We start from the raw sequence: 17,940 nt of genomic DNA, 5'->3' as shown, positions 1-17,940 counted from the left end.
TGTTTTGATTGACATTACTTCCTTTAATTTGCCTTGAGTTTGACTTAACGAAACAGCTTACATAATGCTCTCAATAGTCAGTTTGTCTAGACGCCAGTCCTGAGTCCATTCCAGAGTTCATTCGGAAATTTCCAGCTAGCCTCTCAATGCTGGCAGCAAAAGAGAGCCGGAAAGCCGAAAACCGAAGAATTTGTTAGTGAAAGTGTAGAAACCGACTCCAAGTATATGTAGCAAAATTTGGAAAACCGAGCTTTTCGACGCCTTCATACCCTGTCCTCATCGCCTTTCTTCCCCATATAATTATAACGTGTCTGGTTTAGCCAAAGGAGGATGGCCTGGGTAAGAGAATGACTCACCCCATCGAAACTGACTGAAGCTACTTAGGACCTCATTTCTCCTCGTGTTTTTGTTTCCTTTTCGTTTCGGGCAAAAATGGCTGCGTCAAGACATTGTGTTAATGAGGAGGAACTGAACCTCGTGTTTAAGCGTCTTGGGGAGCGAGGAAAAGAAGCAGAGTTGGTTAAAGAGCACGAGAATTTTCTCAGTTATCTTTTGGCGAAGCTCGCGGAATGTTCGACCAAATTTACCGAAAAGAAACTTGCTGTCCGACCGTATGGAAGTGCAGCTGAAGATTTGAAGTGCCTATCGCTAGACGATTATGGAGATATGGACATAATGGTATTCCCGACCTTGGATAGCTTGATCATTCCCCAAAATATGTTCGAATATTTACCAGAAAATCCCCTCCATGTGAGGATCAAAGTAGGCGACCATCCCGTGTTGCAGTCGTGCCTTGTAGAAGGTACAGAGTACCTTGCTACTTCAGCGTTTAAGAACTTCCATCCTGCTATCTATGGGAGCAAATCTTCGGAATGGTTCGATTATTTAAAAGATGGCTTGCGCATAGGTTCGTCCTCTCTTCAATGGAAGAACAAGAAATCAGGCCCAGCGTTTACGATTGATAGCAAGCAGTGGTTTGGAACGACCCTCGAACAACTGCAAAACATGACTGAGTCAAAGAAGGGGTGTAGTTTGGAAGTGGCTGATTGGGAAGGGCTGGTTAGTGCAATATTCACAGCAAATGGAGTTGAATATACGAGAGAACACGCTTCTGCCTTCGACGAATTACTCCGCCATATGGGTAAATTACAAGCTTCACTATTTGATAGTGGTCCAGATGGATATGTACATGGATTACCCGCTCTCTCTGAACAATTTCTAACAAGCGATACGATGAAAAGCTACATAGCCCGAGTCCGAGCAACTGAAAATCAATCACAAAACGAAAGTGGAAGTCAGACGGAAGGGATCAGTCATGACGAGTCAAGTGTCACGCAACAAAAGTGTGACAAAGGTGGGAGCAGTTCAGAAATTGCCAATATCGCTCAACAATATCAAAGCGACGCTCAGACGCCTGAGAATAAGGACTCGGAGTCCACTTCCTTTCATGCCGTTGATAACACACGAACCCCGGACGATTTAGGAACTGAAAAACGAAACGAAAGCGAAGGTGCACGTGTGCTTGATGCGACCGAAAACAACTCAAAACAAAATGGTGGAGAGGTTCAAGAAGAATCCCGGTCGGCATGGATGAACTCAGGTGAAAGAGAAGAACTGACCTCAGAAGATGGAACAGTAGGTGACAGAAGGAAACATGAGGAGAAATCCGGAGAAAGAGGGAAATTTCATCGAAAACGGTGGATGGATCATTTGACTAGGACAGAAAGTGGAAACGAAGAGCATGGTAACGAAGAGAAAGACTCTATCAAGCAAATGCGTGGAATTGATCTCGTGCCTGCGTTAAAATGTCGAGGATGGCCGAAGGCTTCACAAGATTGGTTCGAAAAAGAGCGAAAATGGCCTTCCGACGAAATGGTAACTAGGATCATTGACGAAGGCTACCACTTGGTTGTCAAACCTCCAAGGAACAGTAAAAGTCCCGAGTGCGACTTCAGAATCTCATTTTCTCATGCAGAGTACCTGTTAAGCCAAGAGATGAACGACATCCAACGTGCCTGTTACCGTTCTTTGAAGAAAGTGTACCGTGCTTATCTTTCCAGCCCAGAAGGTTTGGTGTCATTCCACCTCAAGAACCTCTTTTTGCAAACAATAGAGGAGACTGGTGCCGAGATGTGGACCGAGAGCAAGAGAGCCGAGTGTATGATGAAACTCCTCGGAAACCTGCTAAAAGCTTTAAAAGACAAGGACTTACGGCATTTCTTCGTAAGATCCTACAACCTTTTTGGTGTTGATTACATTGACAAGCCCGAAAATCTGGCAGCCTTGGCTGAGATGGTGGAGAAGATCATGGAAAATCCGATGGAGTTTACCGAAGCACTGATCCAGCCAAATGGAAAAGATACGAAGCAAGTTGAAAAGAATGAATCGCAACAAAACGGCGAGCGAGCGGTGCCTGGAGAAGCAGCTGAACTGGGAGGCCACACTGACAATCAAGGAAACAAAGAAGTTATGACAGATGCTGTGTTGGACATCCCTCAGCAAAGTGTCAACTTACTTCCAAATTATAGATACCATGACATACAAGACATGTACCTCCAAGTCGGCAAAGAGTTAGTGGAAAAAGCTTTAAACGGTGATGAAATCCATGATCCTTTTGAAAGGTCCCTGGTAGAAGATCTCAAAAAAATGATAATGAGCCATAGTTTTCAGGCCAAAAGTTTCCGTGAGTTGTTCGAATGTTCCTGGAGCAATGCCTACTACAGGATCTGCCTTAGTACCGAGCTGGAAATGAGGCGCCGAGTGCTTGATGCAATTCATGGTGATGTCGAATTGTGGAAGTACTGCCTGAGCCAGGAAGACTTAGCGTCAGGGAACGAAATAGCCTTAGCCAATCGAATGCTGGATCCATCCAATCAGGATCATTTTGACTTAAGCAACGTACTTCCAGCTGGTGGAATTACACAGTACTTGCGCATGTTCTTCCATGGTCTTGACCACAGGCCACCTCAACCAGCGCGAGTGCAGACGACCCAGGCTGTGGATGATATAGCTTTAGACTGAACTGAACCATTAGTTGGAAAGTGACATTGTTTGTTATTTACTTAAATTGACTGCGGTTGTAATGTACTTTAGTTTCGTAAATGATGCGCGTTCGCAAAGGACGTAAAGGCACGTTTTGCCTCTTTATGAAAAGACCTTCGGGCTCTTGATTCTAAGCGTTTTCTGAATGAGTGTTTCTATTTGCAAGGTGATGTTATTCAGTGAATTACACAGATATACTCGGGAAAAAAGAATTTCGAGTACTCCTAAGAGGAGACAATCCTATCACCGTCTGATTAGTACTTCAGACGCTCTATAACTGAGCTCTAGGAGACTCGTGACAGGCTGTGTTTTTGCAGGCAAGTTAACCGTTGATGGGCGTGTAAGACCACGCTTGCTTCCGGCTGCATTGTTCATCTGTTTTTGTTTTTTTCCGCTTGCATTTGAACTGGTTGCAATTATTATTACATTGATTGCATATTGGTTTACTCCCTCTTGGCTAATTATATATCTAACAGCAACACAACAACAAGAACAACAATCTTTATTTGAACTCTTTCTTACCTAAAATACACTGTGACATTCGAGCTGATCACTGAAATTAGAGAAGTGGCTACCTGGTATAACCAAAGGGACTAGCAGGGCCAGGCAAAGACAAACAACCAAAATACCAAAATTGTATCCCCCAATTTTAGTTGCTATTTTGTTTCTGGTTGCAAACATCATCTACACATAAAAGCCGTATTTTTGTGAAGGGAGGAACTGTTTATACGTCGAGGTTCTTCGCGTGGAGGAAAGCGCTCTCGGAACAGCGGACTAGTTGAGTATTACCTTGACTGAAGGCTTAAAAAGGAAAAGCTAGAAGTATTTAGACGAGTACACACATGTACAAACACATGTAGAAGGAAAGTGAAAAATGGCCACCAAATGAACACAACAGCTGTTTCGAGGAAGGTTGTGGGCAAAAATGACAAAAGTGCATGCGTAAATCTCGAAACTAAATTTGGCAATCCGGTAACCAGTGAGTTTCAATCAGTCAAATGAATGCGAAAATTCATCAAATCCACAATGCCTTGTCCTAACGATTATATTTTCTCAGATTTCTCTGAAATCCTGAGGACAAGGAATTGTGATCTGAAAACTACATCCAATGCTTTTCGGGTTTGTCTTGTGCACTTTTACACTTTTTTCCAACAACCTCTCTCGAAGCATCTGTGCATTGGTGAGAATTAAGTTAATAAAAATATATGCATTACATCTCAAGGGTCTCAAAAATTATAATATTAGTGAACTTTGATAATGTAAGGGTTTATGAGTACATGTTAAAGAAAAACCTTAAGTTTAATTATAACATAACTAAAGCAAAGCGCGCGCTCTGATTGGTTAATTCAGCATCTACTATTTAACAAATGGTAAACACCACAGCGTACACTATTGAGTTATGGATGCACGCGGGAGGTTGCTAAGCACGAAAGAAGCGTAAGAGTCGCTCGAGGCGATAGCCGAGAGCGACTCTAGCTTCTTGAGTGCTTAGCAAACCTCCCAAGTGCATCCATAACTCAATAGTGTACGCTGTGGTGTTTACCATTTGTTTTATAACATAACATTAACACATTGTAGCTAAAGAGTTCCCTTTTGTTTGACAAATCTTACGTGACCAGAAAAAAACAAGCGCGCGCGGAAAAATAGTCTTTGCATTTGCTCACGTCAGCAGCGTACACCCATGGGCAAATGGGGGACGCTAAATTGACCAATCAGAGCGCGCGCTTTACTTTGGTTATGTTATAATTAACAAATGGTAGCATGCTGCTGACGTGAGCAAATGCTAAGACTATTTTTCCGCGCGCGCTTGTTTTTTCTGATCACGTAAGATTTGTTAAATAAAATCAGAGTTAATAGAGGGAACTGGTTATGAAAGCCGAGGAACTTCACACGATAAGAACAATGGGAGCCCTCTGAGGTTGAAGGTACAAGTCACGTGATCGCAAGGTGCACACATTCAAAACAAGATGGCGGATGGAGTAGACGATCCCTTGCTATGGGGAGATGATTTCGAAGTTATTTTAGACATTTTAGAAGGTGATGAAACAGTCAATCAGCAGTTTTAGCAACAGTTAACAATGTAAGTTCCAATTGTGCTAATTTACGTGTCTAATTTCTTGCTACCGACCCAAAACGTTCGCTCGGTTATATATTTGTGGCATGGCAAGTTACGTACTCGAGTCACCCCAAAAATATTTTACACCCAAAAATTTTACCAACTAGATATACATGTCCTACCTGCAATGATTGATCAGTGTTTCTGTAGTAGCTAAGAATATGTTTTACACTGAATGTCTCGTTTGATATGAGAAGTACTTGCTGGAAACAGCTCTGAGTTCAGAGTATCACATCGAAATTATTTTAGCTGGTTGTAGCAATATGTTGCACGAATCGTAATTTTTCTTTCTTTGTTGTAGGTCCAGCAACATGAAATTATCTGCAAATACTGTGGGAAAAAGTATAATTCAAAGGAGGTTATGAACGACACAGAAGTTTGAAACACAGCAGTCTTCACGAAGGATCTATTCAGCCTTTGAGTGTCAGCATACTTGCTGAAGTTGGGGCTTCCGCAATCAGGAAAATAAATGAAACTGCATTGTTACAAAAAGCTTGAGGGATGAACTAAGCAAGTATTCTTTTCAACAGCCAGAGGAAAGAATTTTCGAATTCACTAGTATAAAATCAATTCATAATGGGTTTTTAAAGAATGGAGACTTAGTGAAGTTTTTCAGAAATATTATGCAACAGTTCCTGTGAAGTCTACACAGTTCTTCACTGGACTGTCATGGAATGCTGCCACATTATTGTCAACTAAAGTTGCCAACTGCCTCATTGCATATTGTAAGAGAAGCAAGAACTCTGGTGACAATTATCCCACCACTACAGTATTATCTGAGAGGGAAAGGGCTGGCTTGCAATACCTAGGAGGTTATGTGCTGCACAAATTGTACAAGAAACATGCAAGAACCGGTACTGTGGAGAGCCAGCAAGCTATGGCAATACTGAGGGCTGGCAAACTTGACTGTATCAATGATTTAAAGCAAAATCTGATTTCAAGTTTGAACCGTGGTGGGCTATGGTCAATTACAGAGCCAGCTCAGAAGATTTTTGTATTAGCAGAACACTACTTCTGTCAGCCAGCTCCAAAAGTGGTTTCACGTGGAATTGAAATTGTTACAATAACTCTCAAAGCTAATAGTGATAGTAATGTTCTTTTTAACTATGGATTGATCATAACTGATCAAGGATGTATTACATGGCATTATGACTTAGTATGTATGGGTACGCTCATTCTCCTTCACAAAGGATGTGAGTGAGAAAAACAAGATTGAAATGAAGCAAACAAAGGGGAAGTCTCTTCGCAAGGAAATTAGTCAGAGTTGCTAATAAAATGAACAAGGGAAGCAAAGTTAAAGCTCTCCATTTATATTTAATTTACTTTTGTGAACAACAAATAGCAAAGTTGTTTACAATGTGACAATGCCAAATTAAAACTTTCTCATGTGAATGTGGAACTTCTTGTAAATACAATCATAGCTTGTTTGAATGGAATTTGGAGGATTATGGAAAACTACTTATGAATTATCTAATTCTAAAAACATGTTATCCCGGTAATCACTGTTTGATTGTGAAAAAGTGGTCTGTTATTTAATACTGGCATTTGTGGATGGTGTGCCAATGTTCTTCTCAATTTCACATTAAAAAAACACTCTCTATGCTTTCTGTCATCTTACATTTGTAGGACTGCAGAAGCAAGGCTACAACCTAATTGGCATTGTGTAGTTGCAGAAAATGTCCATACTCCGCTTAAAGAAAGGGTTGAAAATTCTTGGGGATGGGGGGATCTCAAAGGCCACAAACTTCAAGGAAATGTATGAACCTTAATTGAAATTTCCAGAGTGTTGGGAGGGGGTCTTAAGAAAAATCCCTTCTGTGGGGGAGGTATGGATAATATTTATAGAAGTATATATGGCAAAAAAATTCAAACCTCCCAAACGAGGTTTCTAGTTTTAGTCACACAAACTTGACTAGGCGTGAGTAGTCCAGTGGTCAGTGTGCTGGACTCTGGGTTAAACGGCCCGGGTTCAAGTCCTGGCTGGGGCTTCACGTTGAGTCCTTAAGCAAGACACTTCACTCACATTGTTTCGTCTTCTCGGATAGGACGTAAAGCCGGAGGTCCCATCTCTTACAGGGTAAGGGGTAAAAGATGTTAATTTCCCACGCACGAGATTACTGTGTGCTGGATGTCCTCCCCTGGGGTGGGTTGGGTGGGAAAACAGCAGGTCCACATCAGTTTATACAGTTGCCAATAAATTCAACCTGCTTGAACAAATAAACATGATGATGATGATGATGATGATGACTTTTTTGTTGACCCTGACAAACCTAGAATTCCAATGAAATTTCTAACAAGCAATCTGAAATTCTTTTCCACTTAAATACAGTAGCATAGCCAGACTCTGGAATTCCACTCATGTGCATCCTCAAAAGGGACTCACCCTGCAATTGTAGTTGTCTTCAACAGGGTGGTGCATTTTTTTAACAATTGCTCTATTCAGCCGAGTGACTAGCAAGACACAGGTCAGGAAAATTAATGATCAAGGGAAAAAAATTCTTCTTTTGTCAGGATATTTAAAAATTCTGTGGCAGTCATGCTAGTACACAGCATTTTTACAGTTTGACTTTTTTTTTGGCATGGCAACTTGGCATTGGTAACCTGTTCCCAAGATTTCTTCCTATCTTTCCTTCCTTTGGTATTGCCACTCTGACATGAAATGGATCTCTCTATTCTAATTGTGTTACTATTGTAACCAAACTGATGAAGAACTGAAACCTGTAACAAAATGTTGATGATTAATATGGATGATTTAATAACATAACCACGAATGACTTGGAATAATTTGAGTAAGGAGATATTTGTCATAGATTATCATTTAAAAAAAAAATCCAGCTGCCTGTGCACTGATCCTGTCAGCCATATTTTATTATTTCTAAACCTGTCAACAAATAAAAAGCATCAATAATAATTGGAAATAGCTTTCTTTTAATGTCGGACTGAAAATAAAGCGATACTTACATATTTCAATATCCTCGGGTTTGAAGTGTTTCTTGCAAGTGTGTACTTTGTCGTTTTTTATCTGCTCCCTGAAATCCTGGTCTATTTTGCATGCTTTTATTACTTCTCCGAGCCAGTTGTTGCACCATTTTCGATGAGCCTTGTCTTTCGCGACAGGCAGCTTAAAAATTCCTATTCCCTTCGATCGTCTGCACGATCCACAGCCAAGGACGGAGCAGTTGACCCCTGGCATCACTTATGAATCCTCTTAAGATAATATTTCAGTTAGATTATTTCTAGATCATCCGTAAAAAAAGAATAAACTCGAAGCAAGCCTACACGCTGGTCGCCATCTTCATATTTTGTGCACCTTTGCGGTCATGTGACATGCCATAAACCAACACAAAGAGTTCCATCGTTTGAAGTCTGCCGGCTTTCATAACCAGTTCCCTCTATTAACTCTGATAAAATGGAACTCTTGTTCCAATGTATCAATGTTATGTTATAAAACAAATGGTGAACGCCATAGCGTGTACTATTGAGTTATGGATGCACTTGGGAGGTTTGCTAAGCACTCAAGAAGCTAGAGTCGCACTCGGCTATTGCCTCGTGCGACTCTTACGCTTCTTTCGTGCTTAGCAAACCTCCCAGGTGCATCCATAACTCAATAGTACACGCTATGGCGTTCACCATTTGTTAATTGTATTAAATTATGATCTCGTAGCTAATGTAATTAAATAGACTTTTCAGGGATCAGAGAGCACTCCAAAGTTACACTAAGCCATTTCACATTTGCCAAACCACTCAATGAAAACACACATCCTAACTTTATTCCAAGGTTTCTCTATCTTCATTTTTCAGAGGAAGATAAGAAGTCTTTTGGAATGGGGTTACATAATGCAGTTTTCAGCTCGGTTAACAGCAATCAGCATGTCTTTGTGAGTCATACCATAACAGATTGCCTAACTCCAACCTATTGCCTACCAGATGAGGTCACATTTAAGATCGTCCTTTTTCCTCATTTAACAGCCGCGATTATTCCTTTTTCTTCTTGGCATCTGAAGTATCTGCCTTTTCAGCTGGTTCTCTAAAGAGAACAGCAGCAACAGCTTTCTCCAAATAGGTAAAAGGATCACTTGTGTTACTGAGGTACATGAGGACCTGAAGAAATGCTCCCACACAAGTTATGCCCAGAAGAACTTCAGCGGAAGTGAAGGCAACCATGCGCTTCTGTACCACAATGAAGAGAACACTTCCAACAATAGATAGTTTGGTGACACTGAAAGTAGTGAAAACTTGACAAATCAGTGCATTCACTCACAAGCACTTCCATTGCCGGGTGAGGAGAAGAGGACAACGTGGTATCTGGGCAAAGATACAGAAAATTGCAAAAGGAGGAAGATGGGATAAAGGAAAGTAAGGCAAGAGCACAAACCCATCCCAATCCCCCCCTCCTCTCAATTCTCACACTCACCAGTGTTTTAGTTTTCTACAAAATTGAATACCACCCACACTGCACAAAACTACACAAAAGAAAAAGAATACAAGGAAGAAAAAAAGGGTGCCTGGCCCCTTTAATTACTGCCCATTTCCTCTACATCTACCTGCCCAACCTCTTTCCAGGATCAGGTGCAAAACAATTAATAGTTATTCAAATGAGGTTAACTTACAATGATGGGTAAAGTGCTTCATTTATAGCATCCACTTTTCCTTGAGCAAACAGAACCACCGGTCTTAAGAGTCGACTACCAGCTCCTGAAGTAATAAACAGATGGATAAATGAAAAAAGAATTTGCATAAATTAACTTTTTTCTAGTCTAATTATCTAGGTGAGAATGGTCCCAAAAAGTAGTGCTGTATGCAATTCTGAGTGACATTTTGAAGCCCTGATTGTCTTTTTCCTCAGAGCATCCAAGGATATACTTATTAACTCCCAGACATGATGGACAAGTAACATCTCCCTATAATATCCAAAAATTACCTACCAAACAGGTAATGAGAACACTCAAACTTATCAGGCAGAAGTTGTTATCTTGATTTAACACCAAAGTCTTATAACTAATTTACAAGGAAATGTGTAGCAGCTAGAGAGGAGAATTAAGAATCAGATCATGGCAGTTAAAGGGATAAGTGGTAAAAGGTAAAGAACAAAGTCTGTACTTGAGCCAAATGGCTCATCCAGCCGCAGCTTATCTCAGATTCCAAAGCTAGATGGGTTAGGGGATAGAATCCCAATCCATTGCAAGGTTAGCCCCAGCATTTCATGAGGCTTCCATGATAATTTTCCAGTTCCCATTTACTACTCCACATTAGCACTGTGACAGTGAAGTGTCTTGCTCAAGAACACAACACAGTGGCCCGGCCAAATCTTGACACAGAGGCCAGCACAATAACCATTAAGATACCACATCTGTCATCTACTTAATAAGTGGACAAGAATGTGTTACATGATTATACTAAGTGTAATTATATTTACAAATGAGTTAAAAAACTGACATTCTGTACTGTACAGCAGACCTTTTGCCGTTCCTATAGCTATCATGACCAGCCAAGCATCATGGTGAAGTGTTGACGACATCTCTACTCCCTTGAGAATGTTCCTTGCTCTGTGGGCCTCTTTGACCACCAGAAGGGCAATCTACAAAACATACACTAGGTTAGAAATGTAAAAATGTAAATGTTAACCCTGTACACCCTAACATCAGTATGCATATTCTCCATACCGTTCTCTATAAATTTCCTGATGTGCTAACAAGGAGAATTTGTTTAACAATCTAGAGCTACTTATGTTGGTGATCACTTCCTTGATTCTTGTGACATTAATGTGTGATTCAGGGGTGATATTGTAAGGAGAAATTGGATGTAAGTCACTCTTAGAGGGTTTTAAAAAAGGATTAAATAAACAACAATTAGCAGGTAGAAGTTAAGGGAAAATCAGTTCATGAACCAAAGGCAAGGTAAGCTAACAAAATATGTGACAGGGATGGGGCTAACCATTTGATAGGATAAAGATTAACACAAGGTAAGGTTGGGCAGGATGAGCTTATTCCTGCGTTACAGGTTACCTTCCCACCCCCTCCCAAAGAATTTTGTCTAGTTTCCAGTTTGCCAGTCACCCATTTATACTCCTGGACAGTGAGGAGTGCTTTGAGAGTTTAATGTTTTGCCCTTGAACACCACTCAAAGATTTGAGCAGGACTTAAATTTAGGCTCTAAATCTAGAGTCCTGGACCGGGTTGTTCAAAACTGTGTTAAGATAACCCAGGGTTAGTGTGAAATTTGATTTCAGATCTGAAAGCTCTGAAAGAAAATTCAGCTTAATTCCATTTGTCTACAATTTGATGATTGAATGTCCAAAAAAGAACTAGGAAAATTATCCCAAAATAGCTTTTGATTAGAGAAATTTAGAAACCTGGATTAAAATTTAACCCTGGGTTAGAGCTAATCAGCCTTTGAACAACTGGACCCTGGAAATTTGTAACTACTGCATCTCATTCAATTGATCAATCAATAAATAAACTATTATTTAAATGATAAAGAAACAATATTTTTCTGATAATTTAAGAAATAGTTTGTCAAATTAACTTACCCACAATGGCTTCAGCATGAAGACCTTGGTAAACAAATCCAGAGGACAAAAGAATACCAGATACCTTTATCAAATCAAACAACTTTCAAGAATTTCAAAAAAAGTGATTTTCATCAAAATTTAGACGAATATAACTGTAATTTGCATAAGAAAATGACTGTTAATCATATTCATACCAAATGACAGACAGAATAGCAATTTGTTCCAAATCCGTCAGAGGCGACAGCAAGGAGTTTCCCAACAAAAAGTTTGACAAAAAGGTCCCAGCAAAGCATGTCAAAATACTGGCTACCCAGGATGACATTGGGTGAGAATAGGCAAAAGAAACTGCACCTACAAAAAAATCCTGATTTAATGATTCTGTCTAAGGGATTGTTATATGCCATGTTTAATACTTGAATAGAAAGTTTCCAGCCAAGTTGACTTTTTCCGAACTGATCCCCAATATCTTTCCCTTTTAGTCTTAAATCACTCTTTTTTAAGTAGTTTGCGATGTTTTCTCTCTGTTTTTTGATAAGTTTTAGAAAAGTCATGCGGAAAGCAGCTGCAAAGCCCAGTAAGGGCGTGGCGTCCATAGTTCGAGAAATTCTCTTTTCACGAACTAGGAATGGAAAAAACGAAAAAACAATATCTCAGTTTCATCCAGGTGAAATTTTTTTAATATCTATTCGAAACAAATTCTTTTAAAACATAGATTGAAGCAATTAGCAAGCACATCTGGATAAAACACTAAGAATTAAACAGCACTATTTACCTTCTCCCATTCGTAATTTCAAGGTCATAATGATATAGTGAACACACTGTAAAACTGGGAACATTGGAAGCTTAGCCAGCTGCTCGGCATACGAGTCAAAAATTCCGTAAAACTGATCCATGGCGACGCCTAACGATCGGTAGATTGCAGTTCAAAAGAGTTATTATTAACGAAGTAACATTAACAGATTACAGAGGAATTACCAGATTTAAGTAAATAAAATTACTTATTGAGCCAATGTGGTCAGCGGACTAACTCGAACCAATCTCTCGCTGTTAAAGAAAACCAAAATGGCCGACGTTGGTGAAGAAGACTTGATGGAAAGCGACTCTGAAATATCAGATGATGAGGTGTGATTTTGTATTATGAATAGCTCTCTGTCAGAGGATGGTTCAAAGTGACTTATTTGAGTCTTGTCTGTAACTTTTCTAGCTTCAAAGAGATTTCGCAAGAGGAAAACTTCAAGTCGGTTTGAACAGAATTCAGCCCCAAACCAAGACACGTGCTCTGTACAACAATGTCGTAAGTTTCTTTTGGTGCCTATTTTATTCAATTAACTTCTTTTAAATGAAAATTTAAGCTCTTGAAGGGTTTCCCAGTTAAAGAACTGTCGCGCGGTGGCAAACTAGCAACATAAGCGCGAACACAAAGGCCCGCCATTTAAAACAACATTGTTTACATTTGCGCAGCCCGGCATGAAGCAAAAGCTGGAACAGATCTCTCAAGAGCTTGACTGGATTGAAAGAATGGATGTCACGATCACCAGAGAGGAAGACGATGAGCTGGAAAGTTTAAAGACGCCTACAACATCCACAGTTTCCAATGAAAAAAGCATTCATGACGACTTCCAACGAGAAATGAGATTGTAAGTTCGTTCACATATCAGCAGGAGCGACAATAAATATCGTATGGACCTGGTTACAGTCTAGCTCACCATCAAATTCTTTGTAGCTTAGTGCTGGAGCAGTAGATTGTGTAATCAGAAGGTCTGTGGCTTTCCTTATGGGGCACACAGTTTTTATCCCCATGCTCTTGAACACACTAAGAACGTCCTTCTTAAAATGTGTTTTTAATTTTAAGCTACAGGCAAGCACAGGCTGCAGTGAATGAAACACTTCCCAAGTTGAACAAACTTGGTGTAGGAACCAAACGACCTGAAGATTACTTTGCAGAAATGGTGAAAACGGATGATCACATGCAGAGGGTAAATTTACAGATTATTCCTTCATCTATATGCTTTGTATTTAAAAAGGATTGACAGAGAGGAAAATGTTACCCTACAAGTTTTTAAAATATTCCCTTACAGGGAAATGAGAACAAAGTTTTTAAGATGTTAGCTGCATTGAGTTATCAGTTTGCTTTGTTGCTCTTTTATTTCAGGTTAGAGCAAAGTTACTGAGCAAGCAGAAAGCCATGGAGAGGTCTGAAAAGGCAAAGAAGCAACGAGAGCTGAAGAAATTTGGCAAAAAGGTATGGACTCTGCACCATGAACCCAAAGTCCTGCCTTAGCACTTGAGTGAACTAGTACTTTCCACTGGTCCAGGAACTTACCCCACTTTCCATTACTTTTACCCATTACACCCTAGTATCAGTATCCATATTTTTGTTAATGTATATAGTCTTATATTTGAATTGCGGTTAAAGAAATTAGTATGAGAGCAATCTTCGCAGTAATGATCACTACTTAAGCATTAGTGAAAATAAGACCTGAAAAAAACTCAGGTCTGTATGGTATTGGAACCCATGACCTCTGCAATACTGGTTTCAGGCCTTATTTTCTGTACTGTTAAAGTGCACCTAAACCCAAAAATTTTTTTTCACTTAACAAAATAAGCGTATTTTTTGGAGTATTTCTGTGCATAATTTTTTTTATTTGCTCAAATCTTCAATTTTCTGTGCCCAGTCAAAATACGGAAAATCAGCTGCCATCTTGGCTCATGACCGAGTTTAAAGAGGAATGGTTCTAGCAGGTAATGTGACGTCAAATCGAGAACATGAAAGTCTGCATTTCACACATTTTCACTTGTTTGGGAAGGTTGTAGTTGATACTGTCCGAAAATATACCGATTAAGTGTGTTGTAGGAGGATGTAGCAACGTGCGAAATTTGCAAGAGGGTATTGCGCTTCATATGCGAGGGTATCGCGCTTGAAGATTTGAGCAGGGAAAAAAATTTTGCACATAGATACTCCAAAACATACACTTATTTCATTAAGCGAAAAAAATTTTTGGGTTTAGGTTTTTTAAGATCACTCTCATACTAATTTCTTTCAAGGGATCCTCCACTGTTTTCGAAAATATTGCTTAAAATGCTCTTTAACACATTGACACCGTAACCGCCCGTAACCGGCCGAACCTCGCGATCGCCTTGCGCGAGAACGCTTTCCCCCCTACCTCCCCTACTAAGCAGAGTTTTGTCCCCAGACTTCCTCTATAGTTTGGAGATCAATAAGCCAATCAGAATCCGTTGTTTGCGCATATATTTTGTCCACTTTAGGGGGTACTAGAGGGGTAATATTTTTATGTGTCTTCACTAAATGATCAAATTTGAAAATATGGCGTCCACGTAGCTGGCCCTCAAAATTTTCAGGTCGGATTTTTCGTTCATTTGCGATTGAGTTAGACCTTGTGGAATTCAGAATGTAAAGTAACAATGCTGTAGAATACTCTGCTTGGAAAAGAATGGATATCCAGGTCTTAAAGGTGACAGAATAAGCTCTCGAGTCAACCTCACTACGATTCTCTAAGGCGATGCGAATTATGGACGTAAAGTGAAAACCGAACTTTTGGACTTCAAGCAGGGCCTAGCGACAATTTGATGATTCGGTGGGCCCGGTAAATATTATGTTCAAGTAACAATGTGTTCAAAAAGTATAGTTTAATAGAAGATTTTGCCTTAAATCAAAGTTTTTTCAGAATTTTCAACATAATGCTGTGCAATTTCTGGCCATGAAGGCAAGTAAACAACAATCTAAGCATGATGAATTTTACCGCGTGGGCTTTGTACACATAAGAAATTCGTAGGTTTTTCGCTTATAACGGCAAATCAAACACTGTTTTGAATAACTCTGACATCCCGAAATATTTCTTGGCCATTTTAGTCTTGCTTCCTATTGATAGATTCCACGGAACTTGAGATCTCTTCACTCACGGACAAATTTGCATATTCCCTTTTGAAATATGATCCACATGCCCATTTTGACACATGCGAAAATATTTAGCGATTTTTATCTTTCATCTTGATTTTTTAGTTAAAACGTAATATGCACCTATCCTTTTTTTGCCGGAAATAAGTTCTTTAATTAGTCCTCTTTCACTGGAGCTTGTTTTTTGGAAAAGCTTATTTTTAAAAATTTACTGCGCATTGTGTTTGCCTTCTTGGTTTCTCCAAAATTTTGACTTTTCGTCGGCATGTGTTACACGTAAGTGTCAATGGGTTAAGTGTCCAAAAGTAGATTTTTTGGACAGAGAAATGTTCTCTCCCCTTAGATTTTTTGTTTTGGCCTCTCAAAAGAAGCCTTCATGACCAGTTTGAACGTCCTGCGATCGCCAATTTGATCGGTGCGCGAGGCTTTCTGGGATGATGACGTAAAATGGTTGCTCGATCCCCTTGCCCTTGGTGAAATTGGTAGCAAAATGTTGCATTGCGTTGCTTTTGAGTGTAGTATTCAAACTAAAAACAGGAAAGGGGTAAGACTCTTCAAGGCAATGCTGTTCGAAGTGCTTCGAAAACAGACGTGAGTCTTTGGGCAAGGATGTCCTTCCAACAGCATGAATCCAAGCTCGTCAAATTGCTTCATCATTCGGAAAATTGTGGAAATGAATTTTGGGATGGTTTTTCCTGTTTTTAGCTTGAATACTTCACTCAAGAGCAACGCAATGCAGCATTTTGCTACCAATTTTACCAACTGCAAGGGAATCGAGCAACTGCTTTACGTCATCACCCCAGAGAGCCTTGCACGCCAATCAAAATGGCAATTGTGGGACATTTGAACTGGTCATGAAGGCCTCTTTAGAGAGGCCAAAACAAAAAATCTAAGGGGAGAGAACATTTCTCTGTCTGAAAAATCTACTTTTGGACACTAAAAGAGCATCTTAAGCAACATTTTCGAAAACAGTGGAGGATCCCTTTAACCACAGTTCAAATATATGATTTAATATATTCACAAATGTCAACTCATCACTTCGCAGGTTTATTAGAACCAACACAATGACCAGCTCCCAGTTAGCTTATTAGCTCAGTTGGTAGAGCACTGCACTGGTTTCACAGAGGTCATGGGTTTAAATCCTGTACAGGCCTGAATTTTTTTTTTCAGGTCTTATTTTCACCACTGCTTAATTAGTGATCATTACTGTGAAGATAGTATCCATATTCACTCTACTCTTCTCTTTATTTCTCCTTTGGTACTGACAAGGAGAATACATTTAATAATCTAAGCTCTGTAGGTGGGCAATAATTTCTTTCATTCTTATGATCTTAATGAATGACTTAGCAGTTTCTCTGTATGGAGAGATTAGATGCTGGTCACTAGTAGAGTTTGATTGTTACACTTCTTACTTCCCCAACTCCTCTTCTTCCCCTCCCTCCCAGTCCCCTCCCTCCCAGACCCCTCCTTCCCAGTCCCCTCCCTCCCAGTCCCCTCCCTCCCAGTCCCCTCCCTCCCTCCCAGTCCCCTCCCTCCCTCCCAGTCCCCTCCCTCCCAGTCCCCTCCCTCCCAGTCCCCTCCCTCCCAGTCCCCTCCCCACCAGTCCCCTCCCTCCCAGTATTTCATCAGATGTCCCTGATAGTTGGCTGATAGCCATTAATACTCCTGGGACCCATTTCTCAAAAGTCCTGGTAACTTAATGGGCCTGTAAAGCAGTTCTGTTTTCAATTAAGATGGGAATTTCAAAAGTTTTCAAAGTAATGAAATAATACTACCAGCTAAAAAACAAAATGGAGTGGTTTGGGTACCAGAACCTACTCTTCTATCCTTTAACTTTGACTTCAAAACATATCTTCAGGCCCACTAAGTTAGTGGGGCTTTTGAGAAATAGGCCCCTGGGCCCAGTTGTTCTAAGGGGAGATATTATTATTTGATGATTAAATCACTATCCAGCAGATAGGGGTTGACAGCATTATCCACTGTATCAAGATTTATCTAGTGGACAGCATTATATGCCCTTCTAACAACTGGGGCCTGATTGGAAAAGAGAATTCTATGAGTTACTGGTGTAACCGCCTCCTGGTTAGCTCAATTGGTTAGAGCGCCAGATTGTGTTGTGTGGGAGGTCGAGGGTTCGAGCCCCAGCTGGACCAATACACGCGGTCTTAAAATAACTGAGGAGAATTTGCTACCTTTCTATAATACCAAGAAATGGATAGATATTTTAGTCTTATTGGATAAGGACGAATGAACCATAGGCCCCATCTCCTGCACAGTTAGGGATAGGAGAAGTTAATTTCTCACGCATGCACGAGATTACTGTGTGATGGATGTCCTCCCCTGGGGTGGGATGGG

At 40.2% G+C, this 17,940-nt stretch overlaps 4 protein-coding genes and 1 pseudogene across 5 annotated transcripts in view; 3 read left to right on the top strand and 2 right to left on the bottom strand.

Annotated features, from left to right (window-relative positions):
- Positions 1-17,940, bottom strand: part of LOC148721134 (uncharacterized) — a 91,159-nt gene that overhangs the window by 21,310 nt on the left and 51,909 nt on the right. The gene's annotated exons all lie outside the window — the stretch shown is intronic.
- Positions 56-3,478, top strand: LOC111321209 (uncharacterized). Its single transcript, XM_022924030.2, has one exon. It carries the CDS (start codon positions 433-435, stop codon positions 3,019-3,021), a length of 2,589 nt encoding a protein of 862 aa, XP_022779765.2. The 5' UTR covers positions 56-432; the 3' UTR covers positions 3,022-3,478.
- On the top strand, positions 4,579-6,760 carry LOC148721137 (uncharacterized; annotated as a pseudogene). The gene is made up of 2 exons (XR_015993210.1): positions 4,579-5,122; positions 5,460-6,760. The product of XR_015993210.1 is annotated as an uncharacterized LOC148721137 (transcript).
- Positions 8,907-12,670, bottom strand: LOC111321175 (trimeric intracellular cation channel type 1B.1). The gene is made up of 6 exons (XM_088738512.1): positions 12,442-12,670; positions 11,864-12,020; positions 11,688-11,751; positions 10,616-10,736; positions 9,769-9,853; positions 8,907-9,377 (listed from the first exon to the last, which is right to left on the bottom strand). Exons 1-6 carry the CDS (start codon positions 12,560-12,562, stop codon positions 9,134-9,136), a joined length of 792 nt encoding a protein of 263 aa, XP_088594638.1. The 5' UTR covers positions 12,563-12,670; the 3' UTR covers positions 8,907-9,133.
- Positions 12,668-17,940, top strand: part of LOC111321232 (putative rRNA-processing protein EBP2) — an 8,990-nt gene continuing 3,717 nt past the window's right edge. Inside the window, 5 exon segments of the mRNA XM_088738511.1 lie at positions 12,668-12,791; positions 12,874-12,963; positions 13,131-13,306; positions 13,522-13,645; positions 13,822-13,911. Coding sequence (XP_088594637.1) covers positions 12,732-12,791; positions 12,874-12,963; positions 13,131-13,306; positions 13,522-13,645; positions 13,822-13,911 — 540 coding nt within the window. The 5' untranslated portion in view covers positions 12,668-12,731.

Source organism: Stylophora pistillata, chromosome 11 (assembly GCF_964205215.1).
Source record: "Stylophora pistillata chromosome 11, jaStyPist1.2, whole genome shotgun sequence".
Taxonomy (NCBI): domain Eukaryota; kingdom Metazoa; phylum Cnidaria; class Anthozoa; order Scleractinia; family Pocilloporidae; genus Stylophora; species Stylophora pistillata.
This window is presented reverse-complemented; position numbering and strand designations above follow the sequence as displayed.